The 21470-nt window shown below is 46.2% G+C and overlaps 1 protein-coding gene across 9 annotated transcripts in view; it reads right to left on the bottom strand.

The window, feature by feature from the left end:
- Positions 1-366: 366 nt before the first annotated feature.
- NT5C2 (5'-nucleotidase, cytosolic II) overlaps positions 367-21470 on the bottom strand; it is a 63994-nt gene continuing 42890 nt past the window's right edge. For 7 of the 9 annotated variants that reach the window (XM_058840674.1, XM_058840672.1, XM_058840670.1 and 4 more), the window contains 15 exons: positions 14178-14295; positions 12701-12796; positions 11297-11388; positions 11050-11107; positions 9713-9806; positions 8644-8697; positions 7431-7514; positions 6650-6691; positions 5382-5489; positions 4989-5055; positions 4224-4394; positions 3314-3365; positions 3016-3076; positions 2311-2487; positions 367-2088 (listed from right to left, as the gene is read on the bottom strand). In XM_058840674.1, coding sequence (XP_058696657.1) covers positions 1837-2088; positions 2311-2487; positions 3016-3076; positions 3314-3365; positions 4224-4394; positions 4989-5055; positions 5382-5489; positions 6650-6691; positions 7431-7514; positions 8644-8697; positions 9713-9806; positions 11050-11107; positions 11297-11388; positions 12701-12796; positions 14178-14295 — 1526 coding nt within the window. In that variant the 3' untranslated portion in view covers positions 367-1836. Of the gene's footprint in view, positions 2089-2310; positions 2488-3015; positions 3077-3313; positions 3366-4223; positions 4395-4988; positions 5056-5381; positions 5490-6649; positions 6692-7430; positions 7515-7645; positions 7779-8643; positions 8698-9712; positions 9807-11049; positions 11108-11296; positions 11389-12700; positions 12797-14177; positions 14296-19041; positions 19102-21470 lie in introns of those variants that run through there. The other 2 variants (XM_058840678.1, XM_058840679.1) reach the window with 2 other exon arrangements.

A 21470-nucleotide genomic window follows, 5' to 3' on the forward strand; every position in this document is an offset into this window, starting at 1 on the left:
TAACATCTGTGGGAAACAGTCCTGGCAAGACACAGTGTTGGAGGTAGTGGCAGTGTAGGGATGTTCCCCTTCCCACCATGAAAAAGCCCCTCCTCACTCTCTGTGTCCAAGACAGAATGTTTCTCTGCCAGCCATGCTTTCCTGGCTGATGCAGATGGTGGTAACAGAAGCCTTGGGCCCAGGCATGTCCTTACAGCAAGATCACTGCCACTGCTCCCCAGTGCTTCACAAGACCAATTCCCAAAGATGCTCTCACTGTTGCCCAGTCACCCATCCTGCTGGGACCCCACAGAGCAGTTCCATCTCTTCCGACCAACTCCACCACAGCCCTCATCATCTCACCAACACACCACAAAACACCAGGTATTTCTTAGAAACATCATCTTTTATTGACTTGAACAACTGCCACTAGAGCAGCATTTTCCTGCTCAGATGTTGGTGGTGTAGTTTTACTTCTTTTATTTTCTACTAAGGTACTTTAAAATGAAAAAAATTAAATGAGTTTATGGTACTGAAACAACAGTCATATTCATTACAAGAGGGCCCTCGTTGTAATCCCTTTGCAGCAAACGGCAGAGGCTGGAGTAAGGGAGGCTGCACGCATGACTCAGAGGAAAACCACAGGGCACTGCTGCCCAGCTGTGTGCCAGCTCCGTGCCTTCCCTGGGCTGGCTTTCAGGCACAAGGACTACCTGCCCATCCCTGGGACACCCCCATGCAGCAGCCATCACCCTCCTTGGCCAGGGACACAGCCTTGCTCACCACGGCCGGCAGTGAGGCTCCGTTTGCTCCGCACCAGACCAAAGACCAGGGCAGCTGCTGGAGGGCCGGGAGCTTCCTGGCTCCCTCTGTGGGACTGGCCCTGTGGCATGTGCTGTTTCCTAGCTTAGGACAGGCCCATGTGGCCCACAGCCCCCTGGCTCAACAGGCCCTTTCACTCCAGATGGTGGCTGGGGTTGGTTTTGGGATGCTTCACTTAAAATTGAGAGGACAGAAAGGTCAGGAGGAACACAGAGTGACTAATGTAATGCTAAAGCAGCAGCTTCAAGCTCCTGGGTTAATATTTACTGCTGAAACTGGAGGAGCTGAGAACAGTGTGGAGCTCAGCTGTTTAAGAAATGCCCTGGAAATTATGCATCACATGGCAATGGTGAGCGAGCTTGGAGACACTGGGAGAAGGTAACAAGCAGCTACAAGGTGAAACGTGTATGGCAGCAGAAGTGCAAGAGCTGGAATCCACTGCCATCCATGATGGCTGGAGGAGTCAAACCACTTACACAGAGAAACTCACACCAACAGAAAGTAAACAGTGCTGGAAGGCACAGCAACACCCTGGCTAACATGAGGAGGGGGGATTATGTCACCCAGGAGCAGAGGGTTAAGGGCAGCAACCTAACGGGGAGCAGGATTTGGATAATTTTGTCTCCTGCAGGTCCCAGCACATCCCTTCTGTCTCCACAGAGAATGTAACAAATGCCAAAAACCGTTCACAGGACACTTCAAATGAGAACCAAATGAAACACATCATGGGAAAAGGAGAAACATGCAGCATCCCGAAATCTAACAGGAGTAGCATGACATCACAGGCGGGCAGTCCAATCTGAATGCACCACCCAGTTAGAATCCATCAGCTTTTTGAACCGTCTGCAAAACTGAAAACAAGGGTCTCCTCCTAATTAGTGTTAATTTGTTAGAAGTTTCCAAATACTTTCAAAATGTGCCTTTGCAAGAATCACACCCCCCAACCCATCACCCCAAGGGCCCCAACAACAGAATCCATTCCTGATCACTGCTAGAGTCATGGTTTATCTTCAGAAATACTTGGTTTTTTCCTTCTTACTCTTCCTCCTCCTCTTCTTCTTCCTCCTCCTCTTCCTCATCATCATCTTCATCGTGGCAATGTGTGATTTCCTGAGGTGCCTGGGGGAAGAGGTTGGGCGGTTTGATCTCGCTGATGGAACGGGTCAGTTGGTGCCGCTTGTAGTCGGAATCTTTGAAATCCACCGAGGTGCGATTGCGTGTGGCCATCGGCGACTCCTTCTCATTGATGTCGACGTGCGTGTGCTCTACTGTGGACTCGTGTGGCATCTGCACATGGAACAGAGAGAGGAGGTGATAAGGGGTGTCCCAGTCCCAGGCTGCCTCCCTGAGACACATGGAGAGCAAACCCCAAAATGCGACCATTTGGTCCACAGTCTATGAAATGCCACCAAACCCTCCAAGGCGCTGTTGTGTCCCGTGGAAGTGATAATGGGCACAAGCATGGGCACCTCTGGGAGCCCTGCCCACCTCCCTGGGATTGCAACTCACCAGAACATGGGCGGCTCTGAAGAGGTAGCTGAAAGGGTAGTAGAGGAGGTTGATGAAGGAGGCTGCATAGAGGTCAGCGTAGCGCATCACCTGGCTGGCAAACAGCGTCTGCCGAGAGCCGCTGCGGAAGAGGCTCCCCATCATCCCGTAGCACATATCCATGTCGTGGGTCACTTTCTATGAGGAAAGAACAGGTTAGATCCTGGGCCAGGCAGACAGCACCTCAGAGCCACAACACTGAGGCGGAGCACCCTGAGGGCTGGGGGGGCTACATGAGACCTGCAAGGATCTCCAGGAAGGCTTTCTGTGCTTGTATCCCGTGGCATGAGGGCACAGCTGAGCCCCAGGTAACAGAAAGGAAGGTGGCAGCAGGCTCAGGGCCAGCACTACCCTAGGCTGGCACCCCAGGGCTGGCTGAACCAGAGGCCACAGCCCCTGTGAGCCTGTGTGTGCCACTGTTGCTTGCTGCAGCAGTGAGCACCCTCAGCCAGTGCTGCTTGTGGGCATGAGGAAAGGGACCCTATTCCAGACCAGGCTGCCTTTTAGGAGAGCCAGTGACACCAGTGAGCTGAGACAAAGTGGCTTTGCCAAGCCTGCTGTGCCCACCCAAAGGCAGAGCAAAGCATTTCAGGACTGAGCAATGGGGTTGGGTTGTTAAGCCCTTTGGGATCCAGAAGGATAAAAAGGGATTTTGATGATTGGTACCTTAATGCGTCTCTGGATGGAGCTGATGTCGGGGCGTTCATTGCTGCTACTGTCCAGATGCCTAGTTACAGGCGAGAAGGTAAATACATGGTGTGAAAAGTCTTTCAGAACCAGATGCTGTGGGATGGGGCTCAGGGGAGGGAGGCTGGTCTGGAGGGGAAGGTTGGTCTCGTGGGCAGAGCCGAGGCCCGAGTCAAGGCTCCGGCAGCAGAGCCACTAACCCAACCCCGAGGTTTTGTCACTGCCTCTCGTTAGCTGGGAGAGGCAGCATGAAAGTTGTCACTGTTTGAACACTCACTTGTACAGCTCGGCCAAGAAAATGTCCAGACTCTGCAGCTCTTCAAAAAGGGCTGGAAAATCCAGAAAAGAAAGGGGAAAAGGGTAAGTTTAACCTGTTGAAATGAAAAGTGCTGGAAGTGAACCCACTTCCCTGCCCACTCCCCTCGCATGGTGGCAAAGGGACACTGGAGCAGGGACACTGGAGGCATCTCACAGCCTCTGGGCAGGAAGAGGGGTCAATCACATTCTGTGTCATGGGCAGAACTTTGGGCTTGGTTTCTGGTTGGCCCTTTTGTTTTGGAGGCTGAACCTTTGCAGCTCTCACCAAAGCTTTCCAACCAGCCATGGGGCAACTTGCATAACCCCCAGCCCTATCTACACACCAAAGGGCAAACCTGGGAGAAAAGCAGGAGCGCTGGAGGATGGAAAACACACAGCACTTTGGCGGCAGAGCAGCAGAGGGAGTGGGAGGAACGAGGAGGAAGCAGCTGGTGAATAGGGACTCCCTGCAGATGGGAGAGCAGTCATGGCTCAGGCATTACAGGGAGAATAACCCAGGTCTTATCAGATATTTTTTAGCATAGAAGCCATGGCTCCATATATGCAGAGAAGGGAGGAGGTTCTGGGGTTATTGAGGAACAACTCAACCCCACCCAGCTGCAGCTTCTCCCATGGCCAAGGCAGCACTTGGCTGATTACAATCCATAGCCTGGGAAAGAGCACAGGAAAGGCCTGGGACCCCAAGGCCAGCCCACAGAGAGGCACCCCAGCTCCTGCCACCAGCATCCAGACCCAGTGAAAAGGGCCAAAAGGAGAAGTGGCAAGCCAGGGTGATCTCTCCCCTGCACCCCTAAGCCCTGGCGATCTCAGGGGTGCAGCATCTGACAAGCAAGAGCAAAGCCTGGCCAGGGGCTTGCCCGGCTCCTGACCGCTTTTGTCTGTCCAGACGTGCAGCTCCTGCGCCAGCTCAGGGATCACCAGGAAGGTCCGCCAGCCCTGGCGTTTCTTGGATTTGAGGATGTCTCCAAAGATATGGTCTCCGATGTACAAGATATCCTTCCCTTTGGCCCCCAGCAGGTCACAGACTGTGTCCGAAGAGCCTGAGAGAAGAATGGCATGGCTCAGAACAGTGAGCCTAAACAGGTGCATTTTCCTCCCAGGAACCTCCCCTGCTTGACCATGGCTGCCCTGGACGCTGCTCACCTGCCTGGGAGCTCCCCCAGGAGCAGCTTTGCCTATGCACACCCCAACATGAATGGCAGCAACAGAGGCCATGCACCCCCCCATGTGAGAGTAGTGGAGCCCTGGGTGTCACAGATAGCTCTGTATCCACCCACGGCCCTTCTCTGGCTTGGTAGAACCCTCCAAGTGTGTTCACGCTGGTGGCAGCACCTTTAAGTACAGCTGGGGACACTGCACTGGGCCAGTGCAGCCATCCCTCCACCAGAAGCCCTGCAGACATTTCCCAGACCCTCCCTGGCAAGGAAGAAAAGGACATTTGAGGAGGAATGGGCCCATCTCTTCCCTGCACTGTGCAGCTCTGATCATGGAGAGTTTCTGGTGCAGCGTCCAGAGGGCACAAAGCAATGTGCTTTGGGAAGCACAACCATGCCTGGCACAAGTCCTCTCACAGCTGGAGTGGCTGAAGGCCACATCAGAGCCACTCCACACAACAAGAAGGGCTCCTTCCTCACCTCCCGAGTACACAATGCCGTGCTGCAGCGGGCCAGTGTAAGTACCAATCTTCAGCTTGCCGGTCACCTGTGGAAGGAGGTGTTGTGTTAGTGCTGAACAGCTGATGGTCTGGATCTTTTCCATATTGATGCAATTGACACATCACTCTTTGTCTGTCTGTCTCACTCCCAAGCAGCCCAGAGGTGGGTTTCCTACTGTCATCTGCAGTATCAGGGAAGCCAGCAAAGCCTTGAGGTGATGGGGTTGCTCAGGAATCACTAAGAGGAGACTCCAGCCCAGTCTCTAGGGTAGGTACTGTCCAAACACTGCATTGCCCACTGTCACTGAGAGATGCCATACAGGAGGTGCAGGAGCCCTTCCAGCCATGGAGGTACCCTCCCCTGACCACTCACCGTGTCCACCTGCCGCAATACAGTGCCTTCCCCAAAGAAGAGGGGTTTTCGTGCATCCACCAGGATCAGGTCAAAGTAGGACTGCCATGGCCGATGGGCACTCCCAGGCTACAAAGGTAAAAACAAACCCCAGAATCAGGCATGACACAAAAAGACCACAGGAAGTTTGATTGGAGTGTCACTGTCCATGGCCACAACCTTGTGACACTGCTGGACCATCAAAATCCTTTACCTCATGCCTCCTGTGGGACAATGCTGGGTTGCCAGCATCATCTCCTAAAGCATTCCCCTTTTGCCACCCATCCCATCCCAGCCTTAGAAATGGGGGCTGAGGACATGGTGTGAGACAGAAGAGCACTGAACATCCCTGTCAGGGCACAGCTGACACGTAAAAAGATGTGGTAAATGACACTCTGCCACTGCTCCTGAAGGTGACATCACGCACACACCCAGACACAGCAGCTCCACAGCTTCAGCTTACAAGGCCATGCTGGTACTTTTGCCAAGAGTGGGAAAATGCCTGGACTCTATTCCACAGAGCATGGCTCTGAATCACAGCCCTGCCCAGAGGATACTGAGCCCTTTCTGCTCTGTGTTTCCACACTTTGTGAGATCAAAAACACAGCAAGGGGCTTCCTTAGCTATCGGTTGTGGTGAGTATCTACTCTCAAAATTTCCCTCTTGGCTGCCTTCTGCTTTTAAAGCAGTGTAAGAACACATCTTTTGAACATGAGATAGCCTCTCACTGGGAGACTGAAAGAGCAGCATAAATTTGTATCTTAAACCTTTCTCCAGAAGTTGCAGGGCTGAATTTTGACCTCAGAAAAACAAAAAACAAAACAAAAAAAAAAGCACAACTAAAACTTTTTGAGTTACGATAATTAAGGCACAATCAGCCATAAACATTTCTGCTGTTTTATAAAACTATTTCCTTTCCATCATGGCTTTTTTTAACAACATCTAAGCCATTGTGCATTATTTCTAAGAAATCTGGCTACAAAATGCCACAACTGAAATGTTTTATCACTGAAATAATGTTATGATTAACACAGATTATCAATTGAGACCAGATGATGCCCCTTTTCTCTTTGTTATATTGTATTTGCTTTGATCCCATTCAAACAGGACACAAAACAGCAAGTGTATTTTAACCAGATTAAAGCAACTAATCCCATGCAGCCGATGAAGCAGGATTAAAATGCTTTCCAGCTACACAGATAATTAGGCACATCAGTGTCTACTGCAGCTTCAGTCTAGAATTCACATACCTTTGGTCCATGTGGAAAGTCAAACAAGTAAGTCATAATTTTCTAAAAGAGAGAAAGAAAGTATTCAAATATGTGCTTTTAAACATGCATTTGTGTAGTTTATAAAAACATACTTTTCTGATTTTATCTTTTCAGACTACAGAACTTTATTTTTAGAATTTACACAGAAGTCAGCATAAGGTTTGGAGACAAAATGAATAAAACAGGACAATGATAGAAATCAAACCGGTAGTTTTTATAATCAAATAACACAGTCGCCTCAGAAAACTGCACACTGCTTCAGGTATATCTTGCAATGCTTTAAAATGGCATATAAATCTGTAGATTAGCAGTGCTGCAACATCCTGACATTCACCTGGAGTTGGAAGTAATTGTGTTTATTTCTCAGCTTAGCAGACAGCCCTTTCTGCTCAGACCTCTCCAGGACCTTGGTTTGGTGACCTGTCTGTATTCAGACTATCTGTCTCACTTGAAACAGAAAGTCTGCATCTTAAAGGATGCTAAAATCCAAAATGGAGTATAACTTTCCCTTACAGCCTTTTAATTGCTGGAGGAACTGAGTGAAGCAGGGGGACTTAAGCCAGGCCTGTACTAGCTCAGTGCCAGAACCAGGATGACAAAAGGTGACTCAAGGCTTCATCTGCATCCACCAGTAACCCATCCTAGATTAGAAAATACACGATTCTCCACCAGAAGATGTCCCATCAAAACCCATCCAAATGACTGGCTGGCTTCTGCTTATTCCATGATATACCAACCCAACAATTCAAGTAGCACTTACGTCTGTGTATTTATAATCGCTGTTTGTGACAAGAAACACCTTCCCCACTTCATTCATGCGGCTGAGCAGCAGTGGCAGCTTCCCCTGGAAGCCAAGGGGAACATCCAAGTTACACACAAAAGTTGCAGACATTCCTCATGGGAAAAACACTCAACTATGATCCCACCAGACAAAAAAATAAAAGGCAAATCAAACCATCGAGCAAGCAAACTCACGTGTTGTGCACTGGCCAGAGCCAGGAAAGCTGCTGGTCCATCCAGGTAACCCCTCCAGAGCACAGCCCAGGGGAGGAAGGCGAGGGGGAAGGGCTCAGCAGGGCTGCAGTGCCTTTGCCAACCACAGTGCCAGGCACCCTGTGCTGCTCCCACCGATCTGCTCCAGCTCCAAGTCCGTTCCCGAAATGGGCCCAGAGGCAGGTGAAATCTGAGCTCACGAGCCACAAGTTGGAATGCATTATAATTCCAACCTCAAATTAGGGAGAATTTATTCCTGGGGCTATTTTTATTGAATCTGAAATCTCAGTCCATTGCCAAAATAGCTGATTACCTCACTGAACAGTTACCTAAGAATTCTGTAGGCGTGTAACTAGAAACAAGATTAACTGCTTTAAAGTGATAATTTACCACAGAGCTCATCTAAACTAAAAAATACTTACTTCATAAGTGGTCCAGAGGGGCCTTGCACACTGCAGAGGTGCCAGGAGTAAGGGAACCACTGGAGCTTGCTGAACACATGTTAGATGTGCTAAATACACATTTTGGGGTTATCAAGAGGCTAGACACTGGTGAGTCTTTCAGGATCTTTCCCTCAGTCCCTCATGGCTAAGTGTAACTTTTTTGTCACGTGGCTGAAACAATGCTCAACTGTTGCTTTTTAAAGAGAAGTTTGCTTGGGCAGAAAAATATGGGAAGAGAACACAGTTGCTTTCATCACTGAAGGAAACATGAGCTTTGCCAGTGTGTTCACCTTGATAACATTTCCTCTAGCTTTATATTTTACATATAAAACTGTGCACATCAATACAAAATCATGTGGATCACTGGCTCAGAATAAAGGCTGCATCTGAACTTTCTACTTTGTCTTTGGTTATTACAATAGAAATCACAGCCTTATCTGTTTTGTGATTTAGTACAGCAAATCAGCATGTTTATTTCTTGCCTGCTCAGTCAGTACCAAATGTCACATAGCACAGGTAAAGTAACTTCACACTTACATCTTTCACCACATACTTTTCCAGGTTCTCAAGGGTCTTTTCCTTGAGTGATCCCTGAAATAGAAACAACAGAACCCAGTGAGGTCATGGAAACTTATGATGTAAGAGACAACAAAGTAATGCCAACTTTCACACTTTAAAATGCTGTGAAAGTACAAACCAGGGCGAATCTGAACCAGTGACTCTAGAGATGAGAGGCTTTGAGTAGCAGGGACCATCACAAACTCTGTGATCCATCGATTCCCTCACCATGGTAAATAATCCACTTCAACAGCATTTTAACCCTTTCAGAAGGGAATACAATAGAAACAAACAAAAAATAGATTTGCCATACCAAACAAGACAGTTAACGACCTGTCTCCAACACTGACCATAATGCTTTAGTCAAAGGCCAACTCCAACATGTATCACACAACACTGCATAAGGAAAGAAAAATAGATTCCTGACTTCTGCATGGGTAAAAGGACCACCACAAGTACAGTTGTGAGCAGAGTTCTCCTGTGATGGTTCTCCATCCCACCCAACAGACTGACTGAATGAGGGAGAACAAGCAAATCAGGTCTTTAACCATACATTAATGCTCACAAAATTATATTCTAAATTTGTGCACAATAATGTGCAGAAGATTAAATGCTTCTCTCTAATTAGAGAACAGCTGATCTATTTCTCTCTTCAATGCCAATACTTTTTAGATAACATTGTTTAGTGTCAATGTAAACAATCTGCAGTAGAATACTGCTTTAATAATTAGGACAATGTACAAGTTGTGGACTTGAAGTGCAAATACCCTTGTGGCATCATGCTCTAAAACCCATGAATTACAGTACAAAAATGAAATCTGGGCACAATAAAAAGGAATAGGAAGCCAAGCCAGATATGTTCCCATACTAGGAGGGCAGTTGAGATCTTGACTTGCTCCTATACAACTGCAATCTATTATTTGCTCACTAGGCGGCAAAGCAGGGCCCTTGCCCAGAGCAGGCAAAGCACATCTGAACTCAGGAGTTACAAACCAGCCCCTCCAACCCAGTTACAACCACACACATCCCATGGAGTTCTTGCAGTCACCTTGTAATGAACCCAGTCAACAGCATCTCTGACATCCTGGAACATACTCCTGAAGGACATGAAGAGGTCTCCATCCTTAAACCCTGTTTCACAGCTGTGAGGAGACAGAAGAGAGATTTTAGCAGCCAGTCACAGCAGGTAAGAAACACACCAAGGAGCAAGACAGCTCAAAATGCTGTTTGCAGCTTGTGTTTTCATCTTACCATCATGGTTTCTTATCTACTATTTAACTGCAGCTCAGACTTGAAAGAAGGCTACAACTGCATTTTGACAGGATCTGTGTGTTACCCAGGAATGTCTGTGCCCCCACAGCAGTACTACAGCTTTCTGTGACTGTAACTCTTACTTCTCACCCACATTACAAGGAGGTAAAGAGGCTGCAGAAAACTACAAAAATGCTGTTTGCAGCATTTAACAGAAGACAAATGGTATTGAGGGAAGAAACAGAGTTGTGCTCTTTCTCCCTCTTTCCAGCACTAAAGGGAGTATCATGGAAATCAACTAAATGTAATGTTGCTGAGAAGAGAACTGCTTCTATGTTGAACACTTAGAATTAACATTAGAAATTACAAGACACTCTGGAGATATCTTTGAGACAGCATGACAGCTTGCATCAGAAGAAATCAAGAAGAATTACACAGAGCTGTATTTATTATGACAGCAATCATCGTGCCTCTCCTGAGAAAAGGTACTTCACCTGATGGATTGCCAGCATAAACAGTTCCTCTGCTCCCAGGTGAAATCACATTAAACCTTTGCCTTCAACTCACATATATGCAAAGATGACCCATCACATGAGGTGATGAGCAGCACAGCAGCATTCACATTTGCCAGTTCAAACCACAGTTTATTTTTATGCTTATATGTTTTTGGCAGCAAGGTAAGTGCTCATGCTGCACAAACAGCCTTTTATACCACACTGAGCACTTCACCTCTAAGTGTGCAATGTCCTCTATTACTACACAAAGCACTTGGTAAACTGGCTGGGGAAATCTTTCAGTTACCAGTTCAGACATGGCTCCAATGGACACAGGTTCAAAATGAACTGAATGGTGCTTGTAATCACCCTGTAAAAAGTGTGTGGTCCTGGAAGCTGCCTCAAATATCACTGTAGTCAGGATGTTGGTACTGCTGTACCCTGTGAAGGAAACCTTCATAACCAGCCTCTGCTGTACACACAGATCAACTCAGCGCCACAAAATTATAGGAGGCCCACCAAAACCACTTGAGGGGCCTCCACTGATAATAAGAGCAGTTTCATCTGTGCTCTATTGCTCTTGTATGAAATAATAATTGTACTGTTCCATCATCATCTCAAAGCGGAGGGGAATACAAACCTCGTGTACCGGTCACAGTTAGTAAAGAAATCCACCAGGCAAGCCAACAGGTAGGTCTCTGCAAGGAAACAGTGAGATCATAAGACAAGGATAACATCATACAGCCAGCTAACTTTAGACCTTGTGCCCAAAGGAAGAAAATTCATGTAAAAAAACCTCAAACAGAAAAGCAGTGTACAACATCAGCAATGCTTCACCGGCTTAAAAGGCACAGAAAGAAGCCTGTGTTGGCTCACATTAGACTCACCTGGTAGATTGAATAACGTGTTCAAAATGTAAAACCTATCTGTGTCATCCCTCTGGATAAATTTATTTGGATATTGCTCCCGTGTTTCAGGCCTGAGAACGAATAAAGTGAAGTAGAGTGAAACCATAAAACATAATGAAGATAAAATGTGCTGACCTGTGAAATGGAGTTGTAGCAGGTTCCACTAACCAAACTCTACTGTGCTTTAATCAACACCCAGCTTCCCCACATGCACTGTTGGCACAAGAGCAAAAGTGCATCCAGGGGTGTTCCCTGGGCCACGCTGACTCCAGCAGAGCCAGGACAAAGCCCTCATCGCTGAGTCAGCAAACTGAGCAGAGCCCACACAGGGACAGAGTGGTCCAGAGTCCACAGCTCGACCTTAAGCCCCATGCTGCCAGCTAGGAGGATGCTTTAAATCATCTGCACTTTCATTATTTGCTTATCTTAAACTCTCCCCCACTTTCCAAGTGTTGCTCTCTGCTCTCCCAGCAGCTCTCAGCCAGGGGTGTGCAGGGCTCTGCTGCAGGAGGCTGGCTTGGGGCCCTCTGCAATTCATCAGCAGGGTGGCAATGACTGAACTCATATCATTATTACGGTCTCCTTAATTTCTCCTTAATTTCTCCTTAATGAGCTACTAAAGATCATTTTGGGCTCAAAGAGGAACTTGAGTGCACATATAAGGGCTTTTTTCCTAAATTTTGGAGTCCCGATGCAAGGACTTAGAGGCCTGCAAAGACAAAGTTTGTCACCCTGGGGCCCCTGAGCGTGCCTTGCCTTCAATTCATATGCCCTTGCAGCAGGAATGTGGGAGGGGGGATTTGCTGGGATCTATCAGGAACATGGCACTGCAGTCCTCTCTGCTTCCTAAAGCACCTTCTCTGGGACAAGAAACACAAGCAGCCAGGAAATGGTGTGCGATGCTCAGTTCTAACACCCTCAAAGGTCAGAAACACCAAGGGGCAGAGCAAGATTATTCCTACCCCAAACCAGCTGAGGCCCTCAAACTTTCTTAGCAATGGCTGTGGAGCTGACAGCCTCATGGGGCACAGGTCCTCATGCAATGGCTTTGTCTTGACTGACAAGCTGCTGACATTAAACTATGCCAGGACAGGTGAACAGCCCCTGGATGATTCCATCAACTCTGCCCCAGAGCACATGTTCCTCTATTCCCAGCATGCTACAGATGTGGCTGGCACAGCCCTTTCCTTTGTAAACATCCGGGCTGTTGCTGTACCTGAGACTCTCAATTCATCCACAGCCAATCCTGGAGCTGTAGGAACACCAACACAGCATCTGCTGTTAGGAGAGTCTCTGCGACTCCATATACAATGTATGCCCTAAGGATCATTGACACAACAGACCTTATTAAGTAAAAAAGAACAGCCAAGAGTCTGCACTCACCCTCTGAGGAAATTAAAGCCATGTGCACATACTAGGAGGTTCCCATAGGCATCAACTTTCAGCAGGTTTCCATAGTGGGTGTCAAACACCAGGCCTCTGTTAAGAAAGCAATTTAGGGTATGAAAAGACAAGTGCATTAAGGGGTGACCATTTTAACAGCAGCTAGAACAGCTCTAGAACAGCTTTGCTCACGTGGCATGGGACATCAGAACAGGGCTGCTGTTGTGAGGCAGATGGGGTCCCTACTGTCCCTTTTAGCTGGCAGCAGGTGAGCAACCAGAGCCCAGCATCACGAGGCAGGAGAGACACCTGAAGCATTTAACCCGAGGCTCAACTGTGCATCTACCAGGGGAGCTGTGGGCCTCTTCCACATGGTCACAAACCTGACACCACTGTCAGGGTGAAGGGAACAGTAAGGTGTGATAAAGGAATTTCTCTCTGCTTTTGCATGGCTCTGTCACAGACAAAGCCAGATGGGGCACATAACCATGGCACATTTTGGACATGCCCAGTTCTGACTCTGGCAAAACTCTGTCTCATTTATCCAGCAGCTAGCATTTGGAGAATGCAGCCTTCCCACAGAGATACCCCTTCTGTCCCCTCCCTGGGATGAATGTAGTGGATTTAACAGAGTTCTCATCACAGGTTTGTGAGGGGCTATGCCTTGTTATAGGCAAGGGTGCAGCCAGCAGCAACCCTCGGTGTAAAACAAGCTGAGAGGAGGGAAGGAAGGAGGCTGCCAGACTGAAACTGGGTCAAACCAACAGATCCTCTGGTCCAGTCTTTTGCAAAGAAACTCCAAAGGAGTCAAAGAAGCAAAATCCAGCAAAGGCACAAGTAGAAAGAACTTGGAGGTGCAGAGTTAGATCAAAAGTTTTGTTCAAAATAAACAGTGCCCTTTTTACCTCTCCCACCAAAAGACAAAACATAGGAATTTAGTAATTTTACACCATTAACTTAGTGCAAAGTTATAAAATTAAAAAAAGTTACTAAATCAAATGCTTTCGATATTTGATTCATCTTGACAGGAGAGCTAGATTGGTCCCATTTATATTCTTGTTTACTGTCAGCTTAATTTTCAGGATGTCTTACACACTATGACACTACTAATTAAAATCATTAAAGAAGATGTTCTGAGACATCCCAAGCAGCCTTGGACAGTAATGGCTTCTTCTCTCTGATTCTGATTTCACTCCCAATCCAATTGTGTCTCTGCTGTCTTTGCTTTGAAGGGCTATTTTTGGACCATGTTTTCAGTAGGATTCTTTTCTTACATACTCCCTCTTTGCTGGCAAGGGTTCATGTGTGCAAAGGCCCCCCACATACTGGATTTATCTTCTCCCTTCCCCATGATCTGTGGTCAGCCATAGGCTTCAATCCACAACTGAAAACCTGGCCTCACATGTCGCCTGTGAACTTCACAGAACAAGTACTCCAGGCCTCGAGCAGGCGGGTTGGGTATCTGTCAGTCATTTACCTGGTAGGGAATGCAGGATCATACACAAAATTGAGCAGCTCATGAGGGTATCCAATGGAAACTAATCTTTCTACGGTCAGGTCAAATCCAAGAGATTCGTATTCAGGGGATTTATACACTGTACCAAGATGAGATTTCAGTTAGAAAACTTGAAAACAGCTAGGGGGTTAAACAAGAAGGCAATTAAAAGTAATGTACCCATTCTCCCTCCTCCCTCCTCCACATACCATTCCCTCCTTTGATGCCTTGGGTCCCCCAGCCCTGTGGTGGAATTAACTCCTCCCCAAGGGCTGCAGTGAAGCAGAGCTGCAGTTTGAATTTCAGCAGCAGAGTGCACCAGATGAAATATCCATCAGTTTATCATAGCTCTCTGCATCAGGAAAAATGTATTTCAAACAGCAGCTCCCCTCCCTGCAGCCCTGTTAGGCAGATGCATGAACACTCCCTGTTCCATCCGCTCCAACAGGGCTTTGGTTTGCTGTGTTTTTGCAAAGCCGAGAAAGAAACCAATAAATTGCAGGAGCACGTGTATTGGAGGTTAGAAAGCCTGAAATTCATCACTTCTGTGCTACTGTGACTGCTCTGGATACAATCCTGAAGCTTAGTATTGCTCCAGATTTCATCTCAGGGGAATTAATGTTTGCTGCAGCCTAAGTTAGCGTGAAGGTAGAGCTGTCAAGTTAACATATGATTTGTTTGTTAATAACACCATATGGTACGGCAAAAAATCTGTTCATTATTACCCTTGTGCATCAAAATGCTACTTTCTAATGCAAGCTCACTGCTCTCACATGTCAGAGGAGCTGCTCATCTGGGACACACACAGCTCCATGCAAAAGAAATGAACTTGTTCAAGTAAGTCATTCCTACCATGTGGCCTCTCTTCTTCCTGCAAATGACCTTCCCATGTACTGAAAATGTTACTGTTTAATCAGATCATTAAATTACATCTAAAAGGCAATCAGGACAGATGGAAATCACAGGGTTTCTCTGGCAGTGTGTTTATGCTCACCGCATGTCTGCAGAAGCCCAGAAGATAAGGTGCTAATGTGCATGTTTCAAACACCGGGACAGCTGGATAGTCCTGAAGCTGACCAAGGATTGTTGGTAATAACAGGCAGGGATTGTTGGCAATAACATGTTGTGAGAAAGAACAGGATGTGGCTGGAGAAGGGGCTATGTAGAGATAAGGGCAGCACTTTTCTGGGGCAAACGTCCTTGTTTGGGCTCCCAGAGATAAGCACAGCTCAAGTGCAGGAATGAGGTCGAGAACTGGGCATGGACTGTGTGGAGGAGATGAGTTCACCCAAGAGCCTCCAACACATTTTCAGAAAGGTCTGGAAGAATGGGGTGCACATGGTAACTAATTTCCATAGAAAGCAAGAGCCCTGTTTTCAAGGTGGGGAAAACTAATCTATAAAAAGATACCCTAACAAAGCCCAGGCGTGCCCTGTGTGTGCCCCAGGACTGGACACCCCATCAGTGCTGCTGCCAGGACTGGTGATCTCTTTTTCTCACTTTCTTCCTTTCTCTCTCTCTTCCCCTCTTTAATTAATCTCTCTTCCCTTTTACCCTACCCCTTTACCAAACCCCACTGCTGTGTGCTTACACTAGAAGGTCAGGGATTAACAATTTTCATGCCAAGTGTAATTTACTAATAAAACTTTGTAAGCTTCTGTGGACACTGACTTTTGTTGTTCCTTTCAACAATGAGCACCTACAAATCCTGGGAGCTCCCTTCCCCTTAGGAGTGGGATACCATAATGTTGCTAATAATGTCTTAAACTAGTCCTAAGATAAATAAATACAGCCCTTGACTGCAATGAGGGTTACCATGGGTTCAATGGGTTCAACTGCCTCCATCACTTGAATATTTCAAATTTAGCTGAAAACATGCAAGTTACACGTAAACTCATGAGAGAACAAACTGCTTTTCCTGACAGACATTTAACACATCTGTGGGCCTCATGACATATATTAATACACATTGTCTATACTGCCCAGTCATCACCAGCATATATCTACACTGTGGGATACAGAAATTAAATCTGAGAGGAGAAAAAAAAAACTAAAAAAAAATTAAAAAAAATTAAAAAGTAAAAAGGCAAGGACTTTAGGTGAAAGAAAGCTGTCAGAAGACTGAGATCACAGTAACCATGACAGAGGTTTCTCTTAATAACCTAAAAAGCACCAGAATCCCAAGAGTTAATTTTCACCATTAAAATAACAGCATTAACAATGAAATAAGCAAACCTGTAATGGTCTTAAACAGATAACTATAATCAATAAAGCAGTTATCAAAATCTCCAAGCAATATTATACCAATGGCAAACATCAACAACATAATTCAAAATACAATGCACGTAGTCTTTTCTATCCTTTAGGAAAGGAAGGATTAATTGAGCTATAGATAGGAATAAGCAATCAAAAAAAGTACAGCTAATGAAGAAAGCAGTGACAAGGCAATTCTGGGGAGTGAGCTAGAGTTGGAGGGAGCAATAGGCAGTTAGGTGATGAACAAAATTGTGATAGTGACACCAGAGCATCACCTGGAACAAGGAATTCCTCTGATTCAGGACAGTAAAGGCACTTCCCAGGGAAAACTCTTATAAATACACCTGCACATATTCTCAGGATGTGAAAGCTCTGCAAAGCTCCCCGTTAAGTGAAACAGATTCCAATCCCCTGCACTATCCATGAAGCTGCTGCACTCCTCCTTTTTAGCCTCCTGGGAAATGACCATGCTACCAACTTAGTCCATAATACATAATTTCCAAACAGAACATTTCTCCAAGGAAACCCTGGTCTTTCTGAACTCACCAACCATGGTGATGCTGCCCTGACAGGAACCTGGGCAGGAGCACACTGGCATCTCCTCTGGGCAAGCAAGTGGTTCATCAAGAGCTCCTTTCCAGAGCTTTTCCAGGGAAATTGTAGAGCTTTCTGATGAGCAATCTGCGTATCTTTTTAACGTTCCACCAGGGAACAGCTGTGTGGGACACAAGGTCTGCTGTTTACACAATACCCTCTCTTTCTTTCCTTTCTTTCTTTCTTTCTCTTTCTTTCTTTCTTTCTCTCTTTCTTTCTCTCTTTCTTTCTCTCTTTCTTTCTCTCTTTCTCTCTCTCTCTCTCTCTCTTTCTCTCTTTCTCTCTCTCTCTCTCTTTCTTTCTTTCTTTCTTTCTTTCTTTCTTTCTTTCTTTCTTTCTTTCTATATTTACCTCTCTGTCTTAGAAAATCACCATAGACCTCCTTTTAACTCTCTAAGGAAACAAACTGAAGCACCATTAGGAAAAAGGCTGAAGAAGAGGTATCAACCTCAGCCTTCATCATCCCGAGTCTCTGCTGAGGCAGTACATTAATTAGGATTAATCTAAATGTTTCTTTTGGGGGGACAGTTATTCCCCTTACCTCTCAAGCCCTAGATTTTGCTTCCTTGGCATCTCTTTGAATAAAACTAAACTACTAGCACATTCATGCCTCAGATCCCATCTCTGTTTTTCTACTACTCCACAATATCTGGAAAATGAGAGCCTTCTCTTTCACACATGAACTAAACAGAGACACAGGGAACTGGACTTGTGAAAGGGACAATAAATGTTCTCTAGTTACCAGCATACTTACTGTTCCAGATAAACTTTCCTTTAATTAGACACCCAGCTGGGAAGAGACAGAGCTCCCTGAGCCCACCCTGACAGCACCCACAACCACAGCACTGGCTGCATCAGCTGGAACGAGCCACAACCCTCTGACATTTCTCATAAGCCTATTTGAGTAACTGGAGCTTCCTCTGGGCAAACAAACCATCCACCTCCTCAGATCAAGAATGGACAGGCTGACATCTCTGCAACTCTGGCAGCACATTTGGGGAAGATGCCCCAATTACAGGTGTTACTCCATTATTTCAGTATTGTACTCAGGGCTGGTTGTTCTCTCATGTCTTCAGGCAGCCATGAGGAAATAGAGTAGAGAGGAAGATCAATACTTTTTTCTGCAGCTGCATGATGAAAACACGATTTTAAACTTTGCTACAATATTCCCTCCCTCAGACCTGGTTGCTGAATCCTGGTACCTCTGATGGAGACAGTTTGTGTGCCATGGACAAGTCATGAATTCAGTTATTTGCCATGCACTCTCCCATGCCCAGCTCTTTCACTCAGCTGAGAAGGGCACACTCATTGAGCCTTCCCAGCTCTGTGAGGGGGAGGAGGCAGAGCCACAGACACATTTTCACACCATCCTTGCCCAGCACACATGGGATGACAGTAAAACCAAAGCATGTGCTACAACTTATTCTGATTTCCTTTTCTTACTGCTTGATGGCCATGTCTTTGCCACTAAGCCAAGTCTCCAGCTCCAGAGGAATTGTTATTTTAATAGTCCTGTTCCAACACAGGCAAATGCTTCAGCAGCACAGGGCAATCAGCACCCGGTGCTCATGGGTTATGCAACTGAGGTGGAAAGAAAACAACTAAAGGTTTTAAAAAAAACAGAAGCCAGTTGACAGCATTCCAGCTTCCTCTTAATACCATTACTTGGCTTAACAATACACCATTAAAAGGTAAAAAGCAGTACCGGAGTGAACACTGCAAGCCTTCAGGTCTGTGATGAGTGCGGGCATCCCTGACTGACACAGGACGTGCTGAGGGGGGAAGCTGGTCTGGAATGAGCAGGGGTTGTGCAGTAAGGTATGCAATTCTCATGCATTTGTGTGGTTGTGTTTACCTTTGCTGCCAAGACACATACAGTTACAATTTTATAGCCTTCCTGAAAAGGAAAAAAAAAAAAAAAAGAAAAAGAAAAAAAAAAAGCTCTCTACAGAGGCTCCAGCTTATGCAAAATGCTGCTGCCAGGATTTTAACTCACATGAGGCAGATGCAGATTCAGAGTGTCACTCCAGGCTTGACGGAGTTACACTGGGCTCCCCTGTTAAAGAAAAAAATCAGACTGATTTTAAAACTGCAACAGCTCTGTGCCATGTGGGACTGTGTTTGCTGGAGCTCTGTCCTCTGGTAAGCTCAGAAGCTGGCCTGGCAGTTATTCCAAATACAACTGATTTATAGAAGAGGTACAGTTGGTAATCGTGTGGTAATTGTGCATCCTGCAGGCAAAATTCTGTCCTCATATCCACAAAGCAGTCTTAGATCATTAGCTCAGGGACAATTAGGAGAAAGAGGCTACAAGCACATTGCCCAAGTGATACAAATCCTTCATGTTTCTCTCAGACACAGAGCAAGCGGTTCAAGAAAAGGTCTTGTGCTCTTTTTGGGGCTTTGCCATTACGGTCCATTCCTCAGTCAGTAACAAATTACTCCTTTCAGGACACTCTCACACCATACAATGCCTGCTTGTGTCAATGCAGGGGACTTGGGAGACTGAGTCAGGAGCTACTCTGGGAACCTGAGAAGAGAATTTTGCCCTACACCTTGAAGGTGCTCCCAGCGAGAGCCTCGCACACGGGTCAGTCTGTGGTGCATGTCTGCATTTAAACTTGGACACACTTTCGCTTGGGCTTTCGTGGGCAAAGCACTGCAGGATAAACCAGCACCAAAGCTGCACACAGAGCTGCACTGCAGTGCTCTCGCTGGCAAGCACACACAGGGAGAACGCCAGAGATATTTTGAAACTTACAGGTATGCACAGAGTAATCAAAAATTATCCTTGAGATTCAATTTGCACTGAATACAAAGCTGAACTGGTTGGAATGATGTTGCAAAAATGACCCACAGAAGTATGCAGACCTCCTGGAAGGCTTCTCTGAAAATAAATGTTTAAAGCCTGTTTTGTTCCAAAATGAATACCTGGGGAAGGCTAAAGTGCATGTGATGCCTCTGCTTAAGCTGTGGCGAGGAGAAAGCCCTTTAAGGGCTGCGTGTATCCTCTCTTGTTTCTCCTACACACACAAATTTACACAGGGGAGTTTCTCACTGAAGATGTAACATGGTTTGTTCCAGGGCTTGCCAACACTTCTTGCAAGGTACTCATGGATCTTGGGAGAGAAGCAGGAGTTGAAGTTACAATAATGATCCCTTTCTGCACTGCTTCAGTCATCTCCCATTTGTGAGACGTATTTGCTGTCTCACGCTGCACACCTGCAAGCAGTCCTGCCTGCCATTTTATTTCCTAACACTATGGATTTGGTGCTTGTAAAACCCCTGAACTGGGAGCAGTGACAAGACACTGATTTCCCATACCACCGAGGCAGCTTTGAGGAAGCAGCTCCCTTTCACCAGAGCCCTCCGTTTAGGAAGGGAAAAACGAGCTCAGGAGGTTGCTGCAACAACAGAAGCCTGCAAGGAGAGCAGCTCCTCCAGGCAGAGAGGCAGAGTCAGGATCACTAAAGGATAACCTGAAGTATCATTTGAACCTGCCTCTGGTTTTTCCCCATCAGTTGCTCTTATGATGCCCTACCATCTCCTGAAGGAATTGCATCCCTTCCATCTGCCAATTCCTCACCTGCCTTTCCTCCCAGCTGGACGGCAAGAGCAGCCCAGGGAAAGGTGCTTGCAATGCTCCCCAAAACAAACCTACACTGTCAGGGCACTTCACGAGAGCAGCTGCTTCCTGCTCTGATCCCTTGGGCACACACTGTCTCCACTCCTTCCCCACGCAGGTGCTGAGAGCACTGTCTGTGCTGTTGAGTTTCAGGTGTCCAGATAAGATCAGTATTTCTTAAACTAGAGGTGATGACCTCCTCTAAAAGGGTTGCAAAAAAACTTTAACAAATACTCGGTCTTCAGAAATGTTACCCGCTCTCTGGGTTCTCCAGAGGTCACAAAAAGCCAAAATGTAGACAGATAATGCACAGGGTTCTGCCTTTTCTCTGAAGCACAGGAAATGCAGCCCAACTATTTTGTGTTAAGTCTTGAAGAAATGAAAGTAAAATAACTAAAACCAGGTTTTTTCAGTTACTGCTTATTCTCCAGTGAGTAAGACATGCAAATCAGGCGGTTAGGGACATACATGGGCAGGTGGAGAGCTGGTATCCAGATTTATACATCTCAGGCAAAACATGCATAATTAAACTTGTACAAATACATTTCTGAAATTACACAGACCTGACTTAAAGAGCAGGATCAAAGTGTTGCACTGAATTGCACCACAAATAAGTAATGGGTTTGGTTTGCAAAGTATGCCAGTATGTATTAGGAAGAGATTTATATCAGTGTTGAACTGACAAAACCTGCTTAATTAAAGCCTTGAGGACTGAGATCCATTTTTACAAATCCATTTTCTGTAACAATACAAATATCTATGTATCCTGCCTCAACAATGTCTATCAAATGAGATTCTAG

Source organism: Poecile atricapillus, chromosome 6 (assembly GCF_030490865.1).
Source record: "Poecile atricapillus isolate bPoeAtr1 chromosome 6, bPoeAtr1.hap1, whole genome shotgun sequence".
Lineage (NCBI taxonomy): Eukaryota > Metazoa > Chordata > Aves > Passeriformes > Paridae > Poecile > Poecile atricapillus.